Source organism: Chionomys nivalis, chromosome 7 (genome assembly GCF_950005125.1).
Source record: "Chionomys nivalis chromosome 7, mChiNiv1.1, whole genome shotgun sequence".
Taxonomy (NCBI): Eukaryota; Metazoa; Chordata; class Mammalia; order Rodentia; family Cricetidae; genus Chionomys; species Chionomys nivalis.
Genome location: NC_080092.1, coordinates 49,147,057 through 49,162,742, shown reverse-complemented (window position 1 = coordinate 49,162,742; position 15,686 = coordinate 49,147,057). Strand labels below are relative to the sequence as shown.

General features: G+C 48.7%; 1 protein-coding gene across 8 annotated transcripts in view; it reads right to left on the bottom strand.

Annotated features, from left to right (window-relative positions):
- Positions 1–15,686, bottom strand: part of Gas7 (growth arrest specific 7) — a 222,847-nt gene that overhangs the window by 53,775 nt on the left and 153,386 nt on the right. For all 8 annotated transcript variants that reach the window (XM_057773633.1, XM_057773639.1, XM_057773634.1 and 5 more), the window contains exon 3: positions 1,576–1,656. In XM_057773633.1, the coding sequence (XP_057629616.1) occupies positions 1,576–1,656 (81 nt within the window). The remainder of the gene's footprint in view (positions 1–1,575; positions 1,657–15,686) is intronic.

Below are 15,686 nucleotides of genomic sequence, written 5' to 3'. Positions count from 1 at the left end.
TATGAAACCAAAGAGTGGGCCTTAGAAGCCAAGACAGAGTCTCCCTGCCTGATATTCCTCCTTGTTATCACAGGACAAGGCCCGGAGACTCCGGAAAGACCGAGACTGGTTTCTTAACTCCTGCAGTGCTGTTGTAAGCTCAGGAGTCTTTGCTGTGGCCCTCTCCTGTGCCCTGTGGGACCTTCCCCCGGTGGTACTCTTAGACACCGCCTAATGCCACCTCGACGGCAGTCTCTCGGAGTTGAGATCAGACAGACTGGCAAGAACAGGATGTGCTGTGACTGAACACAGTGCGAGTCCCTATAGAGTGTGCTGCTACATCCAGTCCCTTTCAGAACAGGCTGTGTCCACCAAACCTCCAAAAAGAGCCTGACCACTGAGCCTCTTTGCCAGAGTGCTGGTTATGCCGTACTCTATGGCCTTACACTCAGGAAATGCCGTGCTAGGTCCCGGAGGTGTAGGCAGCCATTACCCAGGTCCCTTCTGACCCTCTTAACTATGGCTCCACCATTCTTTTTTTTTTTTTTTTTTTTTAAATATAGTAATTGATGCTTTATTGTTTATATCATACATTTCTTGTCTATTGGAATTTGCCAGCAGACCCATAACAGGAGGCACACGTATAAGAGTAATAATGGGGAGAACATAAACACACAAACATTTACTCCATTTGTGGCTCCACCATTCTTAATCTTTTACAGGCCAAGCACACTTGACAATTTTCTAGGTGGCAGTTCAAGCCAGCTTCATTCACCAAGTGCTCCATCCTGGAGGAGAGACCCAACGGGTGATCAGCCTGTGTGTAGGTTCTGTGTTAGGCAACTGATGACTTGTGAATGCATGCAGCAACAAATCCAGGCTCTGTGTGGAGACTTAGAGGCGCCATCCGTCCCCTCAGTATGCCATGGGAAGACAACCTACACAGGAGAGGAACTTTGAATGCAGTAAGGCCACACACTGGGATGCAGACTGAGAAGCTGAGGGTTCCAAACAGAGCAATCAGGGGAGGCTGCCTGAAGGAGGGAAACCTGGAAGAATCAAAAGCTGCTCTCCCTGCTGGCAAGCCCTGTCACTTTCCTCGCATCTAAAAACCAGACGTCACCTAAGATGTTTCTAAACAATTCTCATACCTAGTATAGGAATGTATACCTCAAACCATCACTCAGCTACCCAGCTACCTCTGCAGACAACTCACATCCTCACAATCCCATTTTCTTTCCAGAACATTCCATCCAGGAATTCCCCTGCAAATTTCCACCTTCTTTCAGCTTCCACTCCTCAGTGCTGATGAGAGCTATGTGGTGCTGTTGTGTTCTGGACCTGGAAAGATCTCTGACCTCTCCCGGCCAATCCTCCTAAGCACTACAGTCAGAAAGAGCCCAGAGCTGCAGGTGGTCCTGTCTAAACGTTAGCACCATGTTTAAAAGCAGGCTTCCGGGATCTGGTCTGGACCATCTCTAGTTCCAGTCCACAAGATTCCACGTCAGGTTTCAGGACCCAGGACCCACAGTCTCATCACCCCCATGAAAGTGGGTATGTAAACCTCCCATACCCAAACTGCTGAGCGGGCCTTACCTGTTGGAGGCAGAGAGCTCCTGTGAGGGCCAGGGCTGGCTGAAATCCCAGGAGAACTGCTGGGCCGTTCCCAGGTGGTCTCTAGACAAAGGAAAAAATGAGATCACTTTGAGAATCCCATGGTGGTACCCAAGTGATACAGAGCAGAGAGTGCCAGAGGTAGCAGGTCACTTTCCTTTCTTACCTCAGCCCCATGGGAGCCTGTTTCCTGCCAAGGATCCCTACTCTCCACCCCACCTCTCTTGGCAGAGCATCTTAGCCAAGGCCTTCTCTACACGGTGGACCTTCTCTACCTGAGGAGATGGCTTCCAGCTAGAATCTTCTACCTTATCCTCTGAGGTAGTTTGAAATTCACTTAGTTTCTTAGGCTCATAGGGACTGGCACTACTGGGAGGTGTGGCCTTGTTGCAGTAGGTGTGGCCTTGTAGGAATAGGTGTGGCTTTGTTGGAGGAAGTGCCTCACTAAGGTCTTTGAGGGCTTTGAGGTCTCAAATGCTTCAGCCAGGTCTAGTGTGACATTCACTTCCTGCTGCCTGTCAATCAAAATGCAGAACTCTCAGCTCCTTCTCTAGCAACCTGTTTGCCAGCACTTGACAGTAATGGACTAAACCTCGGAAACTGTGAACCAGCCCCAGTTAAACGCTTTCCTTTATAAGAGTCGCTATGCTCACAGTGTCTCCACAGCAGTAAAAATCCTAACAGAACAGTGCCCCACTCCCCAAGTCACTCCTCTCTGCTTCTGTCCCAGAATCCCCAGCTGCAAACAAGGCATTTCTTCTCAAAGCCCGTGGTGACCTCAAACCCCAAAGCAGAGAGCAAAGAGCCTTGGTCTGCAAAAGCATGGTCTTTGGCCAACGGATGAGCCCCAGGTACCTTCAGACTCAACTGTTCTGTCCTGCTAGGTGGTTTGTTTTTGTTTTTAGTCCGTGGTGACATCATGTAGGCAGGGTGACTCGTGATTCTCCTACCTCAACCTCCCAAGTGCAGACGACAGTCATGTGCCCCCACACCCAGCCCGTTCTACAGTTTGGTTGAAGCACAGTTTTAGGTGGTCTTCCTGGCCACCTGTCCTGAGACTCAGCTACACCAGTTGATCAGAAATTAACCAAGTCTGTAGCTCTGTCACTGTCCCCCAGAACTTAGGGCTGTGAACAGACTTCCTATGATCTACCTGGTGTAAACTGACTTCCTTTAGCCAGGTCTGGTGGCTCACATCTGCAATTCCAGCACTGGGGAAGTTGAGGCAAGAGAACCAAAAGTTTAAAGCAAGAGCTTGGCAAGATGGTTTAGCAGGTAAGGCGCTTGCTGCCAAGCCTGGTGACCTGAATTTGGAACCTGAAAGGTAGATGGAAAGAACACACACACACACACACACACACACACACACACACACACACACACAGTGTAATAAAATGTGTTTTAAAACTTGGGCCATAGTGTGAACTCAAGGCAATCCTGGACAATTTAGTGAGGCTCTATCTGGACACAAACAAATAAAACCTTTTCTCACATATTTTGAGAATGCAGGAGAATGTTAGGAAGAAACAAGCATTACCCATAATCTCACTCCCAGAGGTTGGCATTCTTTAGAGTTTGGTACCCATGTGTCCACTTGTTTACTGTACATAGTTTTTTTTTTTTTTGGTCATTTAGGGGGATCTTTTGGTAGTTTTTTGAGGGCCTTGTCTAGTCTAGCCTCAGACTTGCAGTGATCCTCCTGTCTCAGTCTTCAGAGTGACAGATTATAGATGTATGCCACCACGAGTAACTGCCGACTGCAAGTCCCTCTTTGAAAGAGAACATAAATTCCCTGAGCTCTCTAAGCTCCCTGAGCTCTCTTCGTGAGACTCCCTTTTCAGATCACTCTAGGGGCTGGGCATCCCTGGGGTCACGACAGTAGCAAGTGACGGGGTCTGCATGCCAGCTCTGCCACTGGTGACCAGTACAATCTGAGCCGATTCCTTCTTCAACAGAAAGAAACACACCAGTGGAGAAGACCAGCTAAAGAGGGAGAAGGGGGCGTCCTTGAACAAGGAGAGGCAAGGTAGTGGTAAGACTCAGGCTTAGCATATGAGGTTCTGGGTTCCACAAAAAAGGGGCTGCAGGAGCTTCCTTAGGAAGCAGACATACCTCTAACCTTGCTCCTCTGAAAGGAGGGCTCTCCTTCCATCTGCCTAAGGTCAGCCTGCTTGGAAGCAAACTGCTACCCGAATCTACAGCAGCAACTGGGGTCAGCCCTGCAGGTCTGGCCTCCTGGCTTCCCCAACCCAAGATCCACAAGCAGAAACCACCTGCTCCACCAGCCCCACCATACTCTGCTTCCCCTCATCAGCTGCTTTGGGCCTGTGACTCTCCTCCCATCAGTGGGTCACTGCGTCCTTGCCTCTCCCCACAGGATTTGATCTCCCTACCTCTTGGCTCTCCCATCTCTGTCCCAGCCCCAGGGCTAGCAGACTGCCGGCCCCAACACCTGGCCCTTGCCTTGAGTTACTCACTTGTGAAAATCCCTTCCCACTCAGAAACAAAGGTGACAGATGACAATCCAATTCTCCCAGCAAGCTGCACCAGCATTCCATCCTTGTCTGTCTGTCCAGACTGTCTTCTTAGCAGGCCCTGTTAGCCCACCCTGCTGGCTCCTGAACATGACTCTACTATTCTCTGTCCTGTCCCTGTGTCTAGAAATCACCACCCTGCTTATTTAGGAAGTCTCAAAGTGCCTCCTCTGCCATGCAGACTTCCAAGATTGCTTCCATTCTCTAAGCCAGATTTAAAACAAACAAACAAACACCACCAGAGTGGGTATGGCAACTTAGCTCCCCATCTCTGCAGCAGCTCACCAGTGAATTCCTCTCAGGATGCTGGCTCACCCAAGGTGATGCTGGGGTGAGCAGGAGACAGAGGAGCACATGTAGACATGAGTCAGCGTGGGGGAGTGAAAGGTCCAGCAAACATTCTGAGGTACCTACTCCCCCAGGACTGCAGAGGGCTTTCAGCATCACAGTACTGATTGCCTCCTGCCCCAGGGCGCCTGCCTCCCCAGCATCCTCCCTGCTGGCCCTTCTGCACAAACATCTGCCTCAGATTTGTCCAGGAACTTGAGCCAGGGCAGAACACAGCACACAAATCCAGCCCTTGGTTGGTCACAGGCTGTCACCTTGTCGTCCCTGAGCATAGCAGCCATGCCTGGTTCACTCCTCATGCATGGTCCCTCATCAGTCAGCAGGCCTGAACAGAGTGACAGTATGCTAGCAGCCCCCACCTGGTGTGCTCCTCAGCTGTCTAGGGATAAACCCATTCCACCTAAACCCAGGGAAGGTCCCCGGAGAACTGTGTCCCATTTGTTTGTGCTACTGACTTGGTTCCTTTGGTGGCTGAGGCCACTGACCTTATTTTAGAAGGAAGAACACCTCACCGGCTCCTATCTCCAGCTGATGTACAAATTCCGTTATTTCATCTTCTGCCTACCACAGGGACCTAGCTCTGGCCCTCATCTAACAGTCCTTCTGGTAACTGCAAACACAAGTCACGAACAAGCAGGGGAGACAAAAGCAGAGCCTAAGTAACTGTGGTCACTGCTGGCTCCCTCCAAGGAAGGCTGTGCGGAAAGGCTAGAGGGGAGGTTGCAACCTCTTTGGGGGCCTCATATCAGGTATCCTGCCTATTAGATATTATATTATAATTTATAACAGTAGCAAAGTTATAGTTATTAAGTAACAACAAAATAATTTTATGGTTGGGAGCCCCCACAACGTGAGGAACTATATTAAAGTATTGTAGCATTAGGAAGGTTGAGAACCACTGGGCTATGGTATCCGGTAGCTCAGGAGGCTGTTGGAAGTATCTTGAAAGTCACAGAGAGAAGCTGGCAAGCAGGAAGAAATTTGCTCTCCTAGAGGCTCCTGGTCAAGGTTTCTGTCCCTGCACTCTCTGCCTTGGGTCACTCCCAGTCCCCTGGATGTGCTGTATCCTTCCATTTTAGTCTTCAGCTAGACTTCGGCAAGAGAACGGCCTCTGTCTGAAGCTACAATCCAGTCTGTCTCCTGGGCTTAGCCAGATCTGACCTATGCAAAACCTGATGACAATTGCAAGCCTGGAGCAGTAATGGAACAGAGCCAGATCATCTGGAGAGGCCGGGGCATCTGGGCAGCACACCAAGGCTCTGGCAGTATGATCACATCAACAGCAGGCCCAGTCCTACAGGTGACACCATCCAGAGGGAGGAAGCCATTTTTAGGTCGTCTGCAATGAAGACACTATGCTACTTATAGTGACTAGTTTCTCTGGCCTACTCCAAACAATACAGAAGAGGTGACTGGGAGCTGAAGGAGCCCAGATCAAGGCTCTCCTGCATTCTCCTGGCTTCCATTGCTAGGACCCCCGAGTCACGCCAGGTAACTGCCCAGACTGGATCTGAGCTGCTGTTACAAGGGCCCTGGACACTATGTGTAAGTTGCAGTGAGGTCAGAATGGAAGGAGTGAGCCATTCCCCAGGGACCCTTTTCCCACCCAACCCAATTCCCACAGAACAAACTCTGCTAATGACAACCACCCCTTCGGACCTCAACCACTGAACCTGGGGCAGCCAGACATACACAAACAACTGGCCACGGGTGAAGCTGGCTCAGGGAGCTTGTTGTTTTCTGGTCATGCCAAGATCCATGAATTGATTCCTCAGTAGCCTACAGGGTCTGGCCTTAGGAGAACAAAACTTAGAAGAGAGCACAGTAGAAAAGTCGCAATCCACGTGAATCCAGCTCTCCAAGCACGGGTGTGTCTGCTCTTTAATACAAGGATGATTAAAAGGGTAAGACAGGGAGTGAGGCAGGAGCTACTACTTTGAAATTGTCACCTCTAGGCTTTCGCTCCCCTTGCTAAGACTAAGACTGCCTGCTTTTGGGGCACACACCTCCACCGGGGAAACAACAGGTGCCCCTGGACCTCACAACTAGTCCTGAGTGTTCGCCATGGGTCCATCTACAAGCCCTTGCATCAAGTGGTTTTCATCGCACTCCCCTGCCCTGCCCAGTGGTTTAGCTTATTTTCAGGCCCCTGTGGTGGCTTTCTTCTGCCCTCAGAGACCTCAGGTGAAATAACAGATGCCAGCCAGCAGGAGCAAGCTCTGAAACTCTGACATCCTCCCCCTGTCTACCTCTTTATTCCTTTCTCTTTCCTTAGGATCTTTCCTCCTTGAAACAAGGTCCCATGTAGCCCAGGTTGACCTCATACTCACTATGTAGCCGCAAATGACCTTGAATTTCCGATCGTTCTGCCTCTACCTCCTGAATGCTGGGATTATTTGCACATGCCACCATGATCAATCTATGTAGTGCTGGGATACCCGTCCCAGGACTGGGTGCACGCTGGGCAAGCACTCTACCAACTGAGCCACATCCCCTGCCCCCCTTGGTGCTTCTCGCATTCTCTTTGCCCTTTGTTCAGTGGTGGTCCCAACAGTGGCTTTTCCCTTCAAGGAGAGTCTGCCTGGTACGTGACCTGGCTTAGGCAGATGGGAGCACCAACATCTCCCTTTCTAGCCCTGGTCCCTCCTTAGGCAGGAGCAGCATCCCTCAAGTCGTCCAGCTCCTTGGTTGTCCCCGGCACCAACCAGAAATGTAACTCATCCCCAGGAGTTGCAAGAGCCTGGATGTCCTGCCCGAGAACATCTTCTGTCCACTGAATGTCAGATATTGGATCTGCAACCACCACTTCCCCCAGGATGTGAGTTTGTAGCCCCAGGATGGAAGCCCAGCTCACATTCCTCCAGAAACCAACAGCCATTCCGGGTCTCCTCCCCTGCACCTGTGTGCACTACTACCCTGGCCATTCACAATCTTCTCGTTAGGAGTCTCTGGTTTCCTAACACCTAATGGCCTCTTAAATGAAGTGAGCCTTAAGTGCCAACCCCAGTCTCTGAACAAGAGAGATCTTCTCTCTGAACAGCTGTCTGTGCCTGGTGACATCTGGGGTCTCCCCCAATGGCCATACAACACCTGAGACAAATGCTCTCGTTTCATTTGGAATGAAGGAGATTGAGGCCGCCGTAAGACAAGGCCTCTCTGAGACTGTGGCACCCAAGGCCGTCATCTCCCAGCTGTGCTTGTCAAGTCTGAGCTCTGTGCTTGGGCCCTCAAGCTGCAGCAAACTGACGCTATTTAATTGCTCAACCACTCCGGTGGAGAACCATCCCCCAAATTATTATAATTAATTGGTGTCACTCACAAAACATAGAGGTGAGGGCTCATTGTGTCTGAGATTGCTGTCACTGCAGAGAAAACAACAGATTAAACTCCCTCCCACCTTTGGCCTAAATTCTACTGATCATGATGTCCCTTTCTACTTTTAGGATTGTTAAAATCTTCTATCTTGCCAGGTATGGTGATGCAGGCCTTTAATCCCAGCACTTGGGAGACAGAGGCAGACAGGTGGATCGCTATGAGTTCAAGGCCAGCCTGGACTACATAGCAAGTTCTGGGCTAGCTAAGGCTACATAGTGAAATCCTGCCTCAAAAGAAACCAAAAATAAATAAATACTCTATTTTACAATTTTAAATAAGTATGTCTATATGTGCACCTCAACTTATGATGGGATTATGTCCTACTAAAGGCACTGTCATCACCAATGGATTTAATACCCTCACAAACCTGCTGTGAAGTTGGAAAATCTCTCTTCTCTTCATCTCTCACAGTGTGTGTGTGTGAGTGTGTGTGTGTGTGTTGTGTGCGGAAATTTGCATTAATGAAAACTTTTTTTGTAGGGTTGGGGGAGGAAGTTGTGCCAGGAGATACATTGTATTAGGCTTCGGTTGGTTCATCATAAAGACAGTAAGGCAAGGGGATTAGGGAAATGGCCCAGTGGTTAAGCACTTGCCTGCAAAAGCATAAGAATGGAGTTCAGATCCAGGAGGGACATACTATCCTGTCTGTCTATTCAGCCTCAGCAGGTGGAGATAGGATCCACACTGCAAGCTGGCTGGCTAAACTAGTCACATCAGCCAGCTCTGGGTTTGATTGAAGGACCTAGTCTCAGTGAATAAGGTAGAAGAAAAATGATTCCCAATTTCAACCTTGGCCTCTGTAGGCATGCATATATGTACCCTTCCACACGCATGTGCCCATATGTATGCAAACACACATATGCACACCACACCTTCCCTGTCTTTCCTTTCTCTGCTTCCTGTTGGCCATGCTATAAACTGCCCTACCATGAGGGACGGATACCTCTGACACCAAGAACTAAACCAGGCCTGCTCTCCCTTTATGTTAATACAGTAATCAAGGAAAGCCTTGTGAGAAAGGGATGTTTAAGGAAAGACATGAAAGAGATGTATTAGGGGGCTTACAGATCGTTCCTGAACCATCTAATGGCAACGCAATAAAGAGATTTCTACTTGGGAAGCTTCACTCTGGTTGTTCATGTGCCAGCTCACAGTAATCCCGTCCTGTTCCCATGCAGGTGTCGGGTCCTGCTTGCAGGAACGGACCCTTAGCAAATAGAAAAACTCAAACAGTTCTCTCTAGTATCATCCCGCTGCTCTCTGCACAGCAAGAACTGCAGGACCAGTCCTTCCAGATCCTGAGCTTTGTCCCAGGCAGATGTTGAGAGAAGCATGTGTGCTTCCATCTGGCAGGGTCCTGGCATCTCCAAATGGATCCAGGAGGGAACCCAGAGTTCTGCTGCTCCTGACCAACTGTGAGCTTCAGGGGACAAGAGCATGTCTAGAACTGTGGTCCCTCCTCTGCCCCCCATCCTTCCCAGATGCTGAGCCTCTGCCTCACTGCCCCCATCCTTGTTTTCATCTCATCATGGAAAGCATCTCCCAGAGGAAGAGGTGAGGAAGGGTCCCTCTTACCACATCAGGAGTGAAGATGAGTTAGGACACTTCCTTTAGCATGGCTGAGCTGTTGTGGTATCTCTTAGTGAGCTAGAAATGTCTTTAGTGTCTTTTCCACCACCCTGCAGCTCACAAGATCTTTGTAACAACTCTGGGATTCACAGGGATGGACATTTGTGTTCATTTTACTGAAGATAGAGGTTAAGGACAACAGCTGGGCAACTCAGCGGCTCCTCTACCACTTGGACACAGCCAGCTTTGAACTGCCACAGGCAGCATGGCGGTCTGGAGGTGTGCAGGACGTGCAGACCTACACAAACCCTGAGGGATCCCGAGGGCATTTAGCAGGGGCTTGCCTGCCCTTCTTTAAGGAAGGGTCGTGAGGGCTGAGTGCAGTGTGGGAAAAGCATGCCTTGCCACTGAGCCAACAGGTGCATTCAGCCAACTGGCAGCTCACGGCTATTAGGCCCCATACTACGGTTGAGATAACTGGAGGCAGATGCCAAGAAGGAAACCTTATCTAATTCCAAGCCTGATTATCCCAATTCAGAGCCTAAGTGTGGTACCCAGCGCTCCAGGCTCATTTCCTGGAGCCAGTTCTACATTAGAAATCACTATCGGTGTGAAGTGTTGACTTCTAGGCTCCAAGCCTGGATATTGGGTTTAGTCAGTGGAACTGGACCCTAGGCAATCTCAGTGATGAGTCAGCCATGGGGAAAACCCAGGGAGGACATAGTAAACATCGTGGAATCCCATCACTGGCAGGACCAGACAAGCCCCATGGGGTGGGTCAGACAGAATCAGGTGAGATACATGGTAGAAGTATAGGGAAATTTAGGGAACCCCCAAATACTGACTGTATGTCAAATGAATAAGTGAATAAAAGAGCTAAAGACATATATGGGTAGTTTGCAGAAAAGTACAACAAGGTGTAAAGACCAGTAAATACGAAAACTTATTAATCTCCCTCAGAATTGGAGAGACATAAACTAGACTAACAAACATCACAGTTCCATTCACGGGATAAGTAAGATCCTTCTAGAGTGACCACTCTCAATGCAGATCTGAAGAAGGGGTGCTGGGGAGGGGGTTGACTCTCCTGGAAAGATGGTTTGGAGGTGCCCGTCAAAATTCCTTTTGACCAAACAGCAGTTCTAGGTTCTAGGTGTTCTTCCCCTAGAGCAGAACAGTTCTGCGATGCACCCCCAGTGTCCACCCACCAGGGAGTAATTATGCACCGATAAAATGGCATTCCATGCTGTAAGTGAGGTCGGTCCGCAGTACTGGTATGGAAAGTGCATGGCTGTGAATACAAAAGGCGCCACCATCACGAGAAGGCATGAGCAAAGGTTTGTGCTTCTTTATGTACAGGAATTGTTGACAGAACACCCCAAGAACTCATCCTGAAACTGGAATCCAAATAAAAAGATTATTTTCTCAGTACACCCCTCCTCCTTTTGTGTATGGTTTTACTCACAATGGCTTCATTTACCTCAGGCCAACCATGCCTCAAAAATGCTAAATAGGAAACTCCAGAAATTAACAAACCATAAGTTTAAAATTACACATTGTGTTAAGTAGCATGATGCAGTCTCATACTAAACCTTCTGTCTCACTCAGGGCCAAATCAGTCCTATGTCCAGTGGATTCACACTGTATATACAACCCAAACATTAGCAATCCCAGCAAGGGTCATAATATCATGGCTCTTCTGTCAAGTAACCCTCATTTTGTTTGACAGCTTCCCCAGTGTCCATGGGAAGTGATTCTAGAATTTCCAACATGCTATTCCTGAGCACTTTCTTTTTTTTTTTTTTTTTTTTTTTTTGGTTTTTCGAGACAGGGTTTCTCTGTGGCTTTGGAGCCTGTCCTGGAACTAGCTCTGTAGACCAGGCTGGTCTCGAACTCACAGAGATCCGCCTGCCTCTGCCTTCCGAGTGCTGGGATTAAAGGCGTGCGCCACCATCGCCCGGCCCTAAGCACTTTCTTTAAGTGGACAAGTGAAATACTTGAGGGCGGTGGAAAATCTGCATTGCGCCAGCCTAGGAATAAAGAAGACAGGCAAAGGAAAGGACACCAGAGTTGTGCAGACAGAACCAATCCATCACAGAGTCAACAGGTGCTTCCCAGGGCTGTGGCAAGAGCTAACTGGCCAATGTTGTTTGATCAACAGGAAATACAAAGCTATTTCTCATACATCTTTTGAAATTAATTTCCATAATTTCCTTAAAACTTTTAAGGGTGGAGGGAATAATCCAGAAGTGATGGGGGATATTTCAGAGGCCATAAGACCTAGAAGAAATATCACTGCATTTTGTGGGTGTCTTTTAGACTACAGCATCAAAGAGAGGAACTCATACAAAGTCAGCTAATCTATATATACAAATCTATATATACAAAATACAGTCAGGGCAGTGGAGAGGGCTCAGTGGTTGCCACACAAATAAGAAAAGTCTGGGTCCCCAGAACCCACAGAAATGCCAGGTGGCATAGCAGCTTGGCTATAGTCCCAGTTCAGAAGGTGGAACCAGGGGACCCCTGGCATAAGCACTGAGTTTGACTGGGAGACCCTACCTCAAAGAACAAGGTAAAAGAACAATCAAGAAATACCCCTGATGACAGCCTTGTGCCTCCACATGCACTCACATTCATGCTCACCTTTACACACATGTGTTCAAACACGTGCAAACAGGCATACACACATACCCACTGTACAACATACATATGAAATAAAAGAAGAAAAATCCTCACCAGAATTATAGAATGTCATAAATATTAAAACCACTTGCTATATATAACGGAGATCTTTCTCTAAGAACTCCCATACTGCCTCATTCCTGAAGTATCAGAATTCAGAGGCTGTTACAAATGGCTCTTGAGTATAAACCCAGAGTGCACTACACAGCCAGACCCTGTCTCAAAGATAGATAGATAGATAGATAGATAGATAGATAGATAGATAGATAGATAGATAGATAGATGGATAGATAAGTAGGTAGGAAGGTGCGAAGGTAGGTAGGTAGGTAGGTAGAATCTGAGCAAATGCTCATAGATCTTGGGGTGTGGCTTCTGGGATCAGCCAAGAGTCCTACAGAGTGGAACCTGAAACGATGACCTTCTACTGTTGGTCCTTTCTAATGGTTCTTGAAGAATGAAAGGCAAGTTCAGAGAGAAGTGGAGAGTATGCAGCCCCTGAGGTCCTAGGCACAGGGCTCATTCTCCAGTCCTTCCTTCAGAGATGTTCAAAGCTTCTGTGACTACAGGTCCCAAAAGTTGCCATAAGTAGCCTTTTAGTCTTCTAACAAGACCAAACCAGTCCCCTAACTGGATCAAACCCAAGCTGCGCTACCCTCTGAACAACCCACCCAGGGTCATCAGACTGGTTCTGCAATACTCTTCTGTGATTCTGTCTCAGGGAGGATGTCTGTGACTTCTCCATTGAAAATCACACGGCTCAACTGCTCTGAAACCTCATCTCATAAAGCAGTATCATCTACTTACACAGCACCTTATCGAGCTGTTTGTTTTCTGAGAAACACGGCGCTTATTAACTTCAGCCGCTCTGTCTTGCTAATCCTCGTGTAGAGGACTTCCAGTAAAAGGTGTGACGTGATGTTTATAAATAACGCTCAAAAGTGTTGAGAGAGTGTTTCTCTTCACAGGAAAGAGGAGATTGTTGGAGAGAACTAAAATTAGTTTAGAAAACAGAAATAACCAGCAGTTATCCTAGGTGCAGCTGAACAGGTACTTGCAAGCACACTGGTTCCAAGAATGGCTGTTCCGACCGAGACACAGAGGTCCCCATGCTCCCTTGAGGGCAGAGGACACTTCCTAATCCTAACCACTCCTTCAAAAGGTACGGAAAGTCCCAGCTAAAAACCTCTTCTTACACTGTTTCCTAATGTCACTAAAAGGCATTGGGGACAGAAAAGACACAGTATGATGATGGAATGGGAGACTTTAGGGTTGAATGATAGAAGAGTACTCAGATTCAAAACCTTCCTTGCAAAGAGACCAGAGAAGCCTGTCCACTGGTCCCCATGCTGTACCGGCGAGCCTGGAACAGGAGCTCCAAGCAGAGTTTGTCAAAGCCCAGAACACCCCAGGATCACTTGGAACTCCAGTTACAAGACTGAACATCAGGCCTTCCCCGCTTCCCAGGCTAGTGATTCTCAGGTGTGTTCTTTGGGGCCTGAGAATCTGCATTCTGAGAATCTAAGCAATTTCCGGGCAGTTCCGTGCCACTGGTAGGGAAGAGCTCTGTCCTGCCAAGCTCCAGTTGCAGCAGGCTCTGTCTGCATCCAGGTGTTGCCCACGGGCCACTCAAAAGTAACAAGGCACAGAATCGGAACACTCCAGCAAGTCCTCCTAACCTGACGGACCCACCGCTCATTCCACAGCCACCTCTTCTCACAGGTGATGCTGGTGATAATCTCACAGACTCCCTCTCCCTTTCAGGATCTTGTCTAGAGCCACTGCAGATGCTCCTGTCCTTGCCACACTGCCATAGGCTTCCCTATTGCATGACCGCCACCAAACCAGGCTGTCCTGAAGCACCGTCTTAGCCTTAGCTGGTCACCACGCTAATCTGAGTTTGATCCCTAGGACCCACAGGATGGAAGGAGAGAACTGACTACGGCAAGTGGTCCTCTGACCTCCATATGTGCACCGTGCCACATGCTTATGCAAACACATGTGCGCGCACGCGTGCACGCACACACACACACACACACATACAGCAAACATGTTTTTAAAAATTGAGAGGGTCGGGAAAGTCCTATAACATGCATATGGTATGTGCCCAGCTGACTTCCAGGGCTCCTGTTGTGAGAGGTACAGGTCTCATGGAGCTGTCTAACATACACACACACACACACACACACACACACACACACACACACGAGTGGTCCTGGGCTGTTCCATGTAAGCTGTGTGTGTGCGTGTTAGAGCAGACATGTTTTCCCTATCGAGGAGCAGAGCACCAGTGTGAAAGTGTCAGAGTCACAGGGCTAAATAAGAAAATGAAGCTTTTGTAATAGAAACTGAAAGGCTGAAAAGATACAGCCAAATCAACCCACCAACCAATCCACAGCAAACAAAGGACTGCAGAAACTGTCAAGTTGGCCTGAGAGACCCAGAGAAAGAAGAACGAACCCAGCAAGGAAGATTATCCATGTGTGAAAGAGAAACTAGCCAGGTCTACAAACACACAGGTCAAAGCTGCCTGAGGTTTGCATGGCTATCACCAGGACCTCCCCAAGTTCCCCTAGTCCAGTTACTAAATAGCTAAAGTTGAGCCGGTTTCAGAAGGGGCAAGATCAACTCCCAACACATAGCTTACGGTCCATCCAGCTCTCATCATTACAGGAGCTCTTTCTTCGGAGGGCAGTTAGCTCTGAGCAGGCAGATAGGCAGATGGCCAAAGGGCAGGAGCTTCAGGCAACAGTCACTGTTCAAGACGTAGATTATTATCTAGCCAAGGATGATGAGACCCTGGAGGGTCTCTGTGGCCCACTGTATGGCTCAGCCCACTGCTCACGGGGAGTGGGCACACAACAAACATGAGCTCCTTGCATGACTAACTTCTCACCCGGTTTTCTTCCTCCCACACCTCTTGGAAGAGCATTCTACTTTGGAATCCAACTCAGATTGAAAGAACAAAAAAGCTGTTAACCGACTCCAAGATCGGCCTCCAACAATAAGGATCCCGTGGAGGGGAAATCGTGCCAGCTTTACATACAGAGACATACTCAGCAGCAGTTGAGGGTGCTAAACACTTTAAGATTGACATTCCCTGGTTTCACGGGATTGTTTTTTTAAGCTTGAAGGGACCTTTAGAAGAATACTCAGACAGGAAGGAAAATCACAGCCAAGCCACCAGGAAAATTCCCACGAACAGCTCACATGGACTCCGGGAAGCCTTCCGCATAGCCATTTGCATGGCATTCGCCCACTCCACCCCGGCAAGAAGCCATCAAGTGGCTAATTAGAGCTGGCCACAGAGAAGGCATTGAGCAAACACTTGTTACTTGATAACCAAGTCATGTGGTCCTTGCCCACTCCCACATCAGCACAGAACCTACAGATAATGCCGGAGGGCACTGGTCCTTCACTGATCGCATGACACCTCACCTTCAAAACATCTGCCTTGCTTCGAACCACCTCTCTCTGCTGTCCTTGGCATCTGTCTTCTTAGGGACACAGGCTTCCACTAGCCCTTCGGTCCCACAAGTCCCAGAGTGGCAATGCCCTCTCTATACTAACAAGCCAATGTCTGAG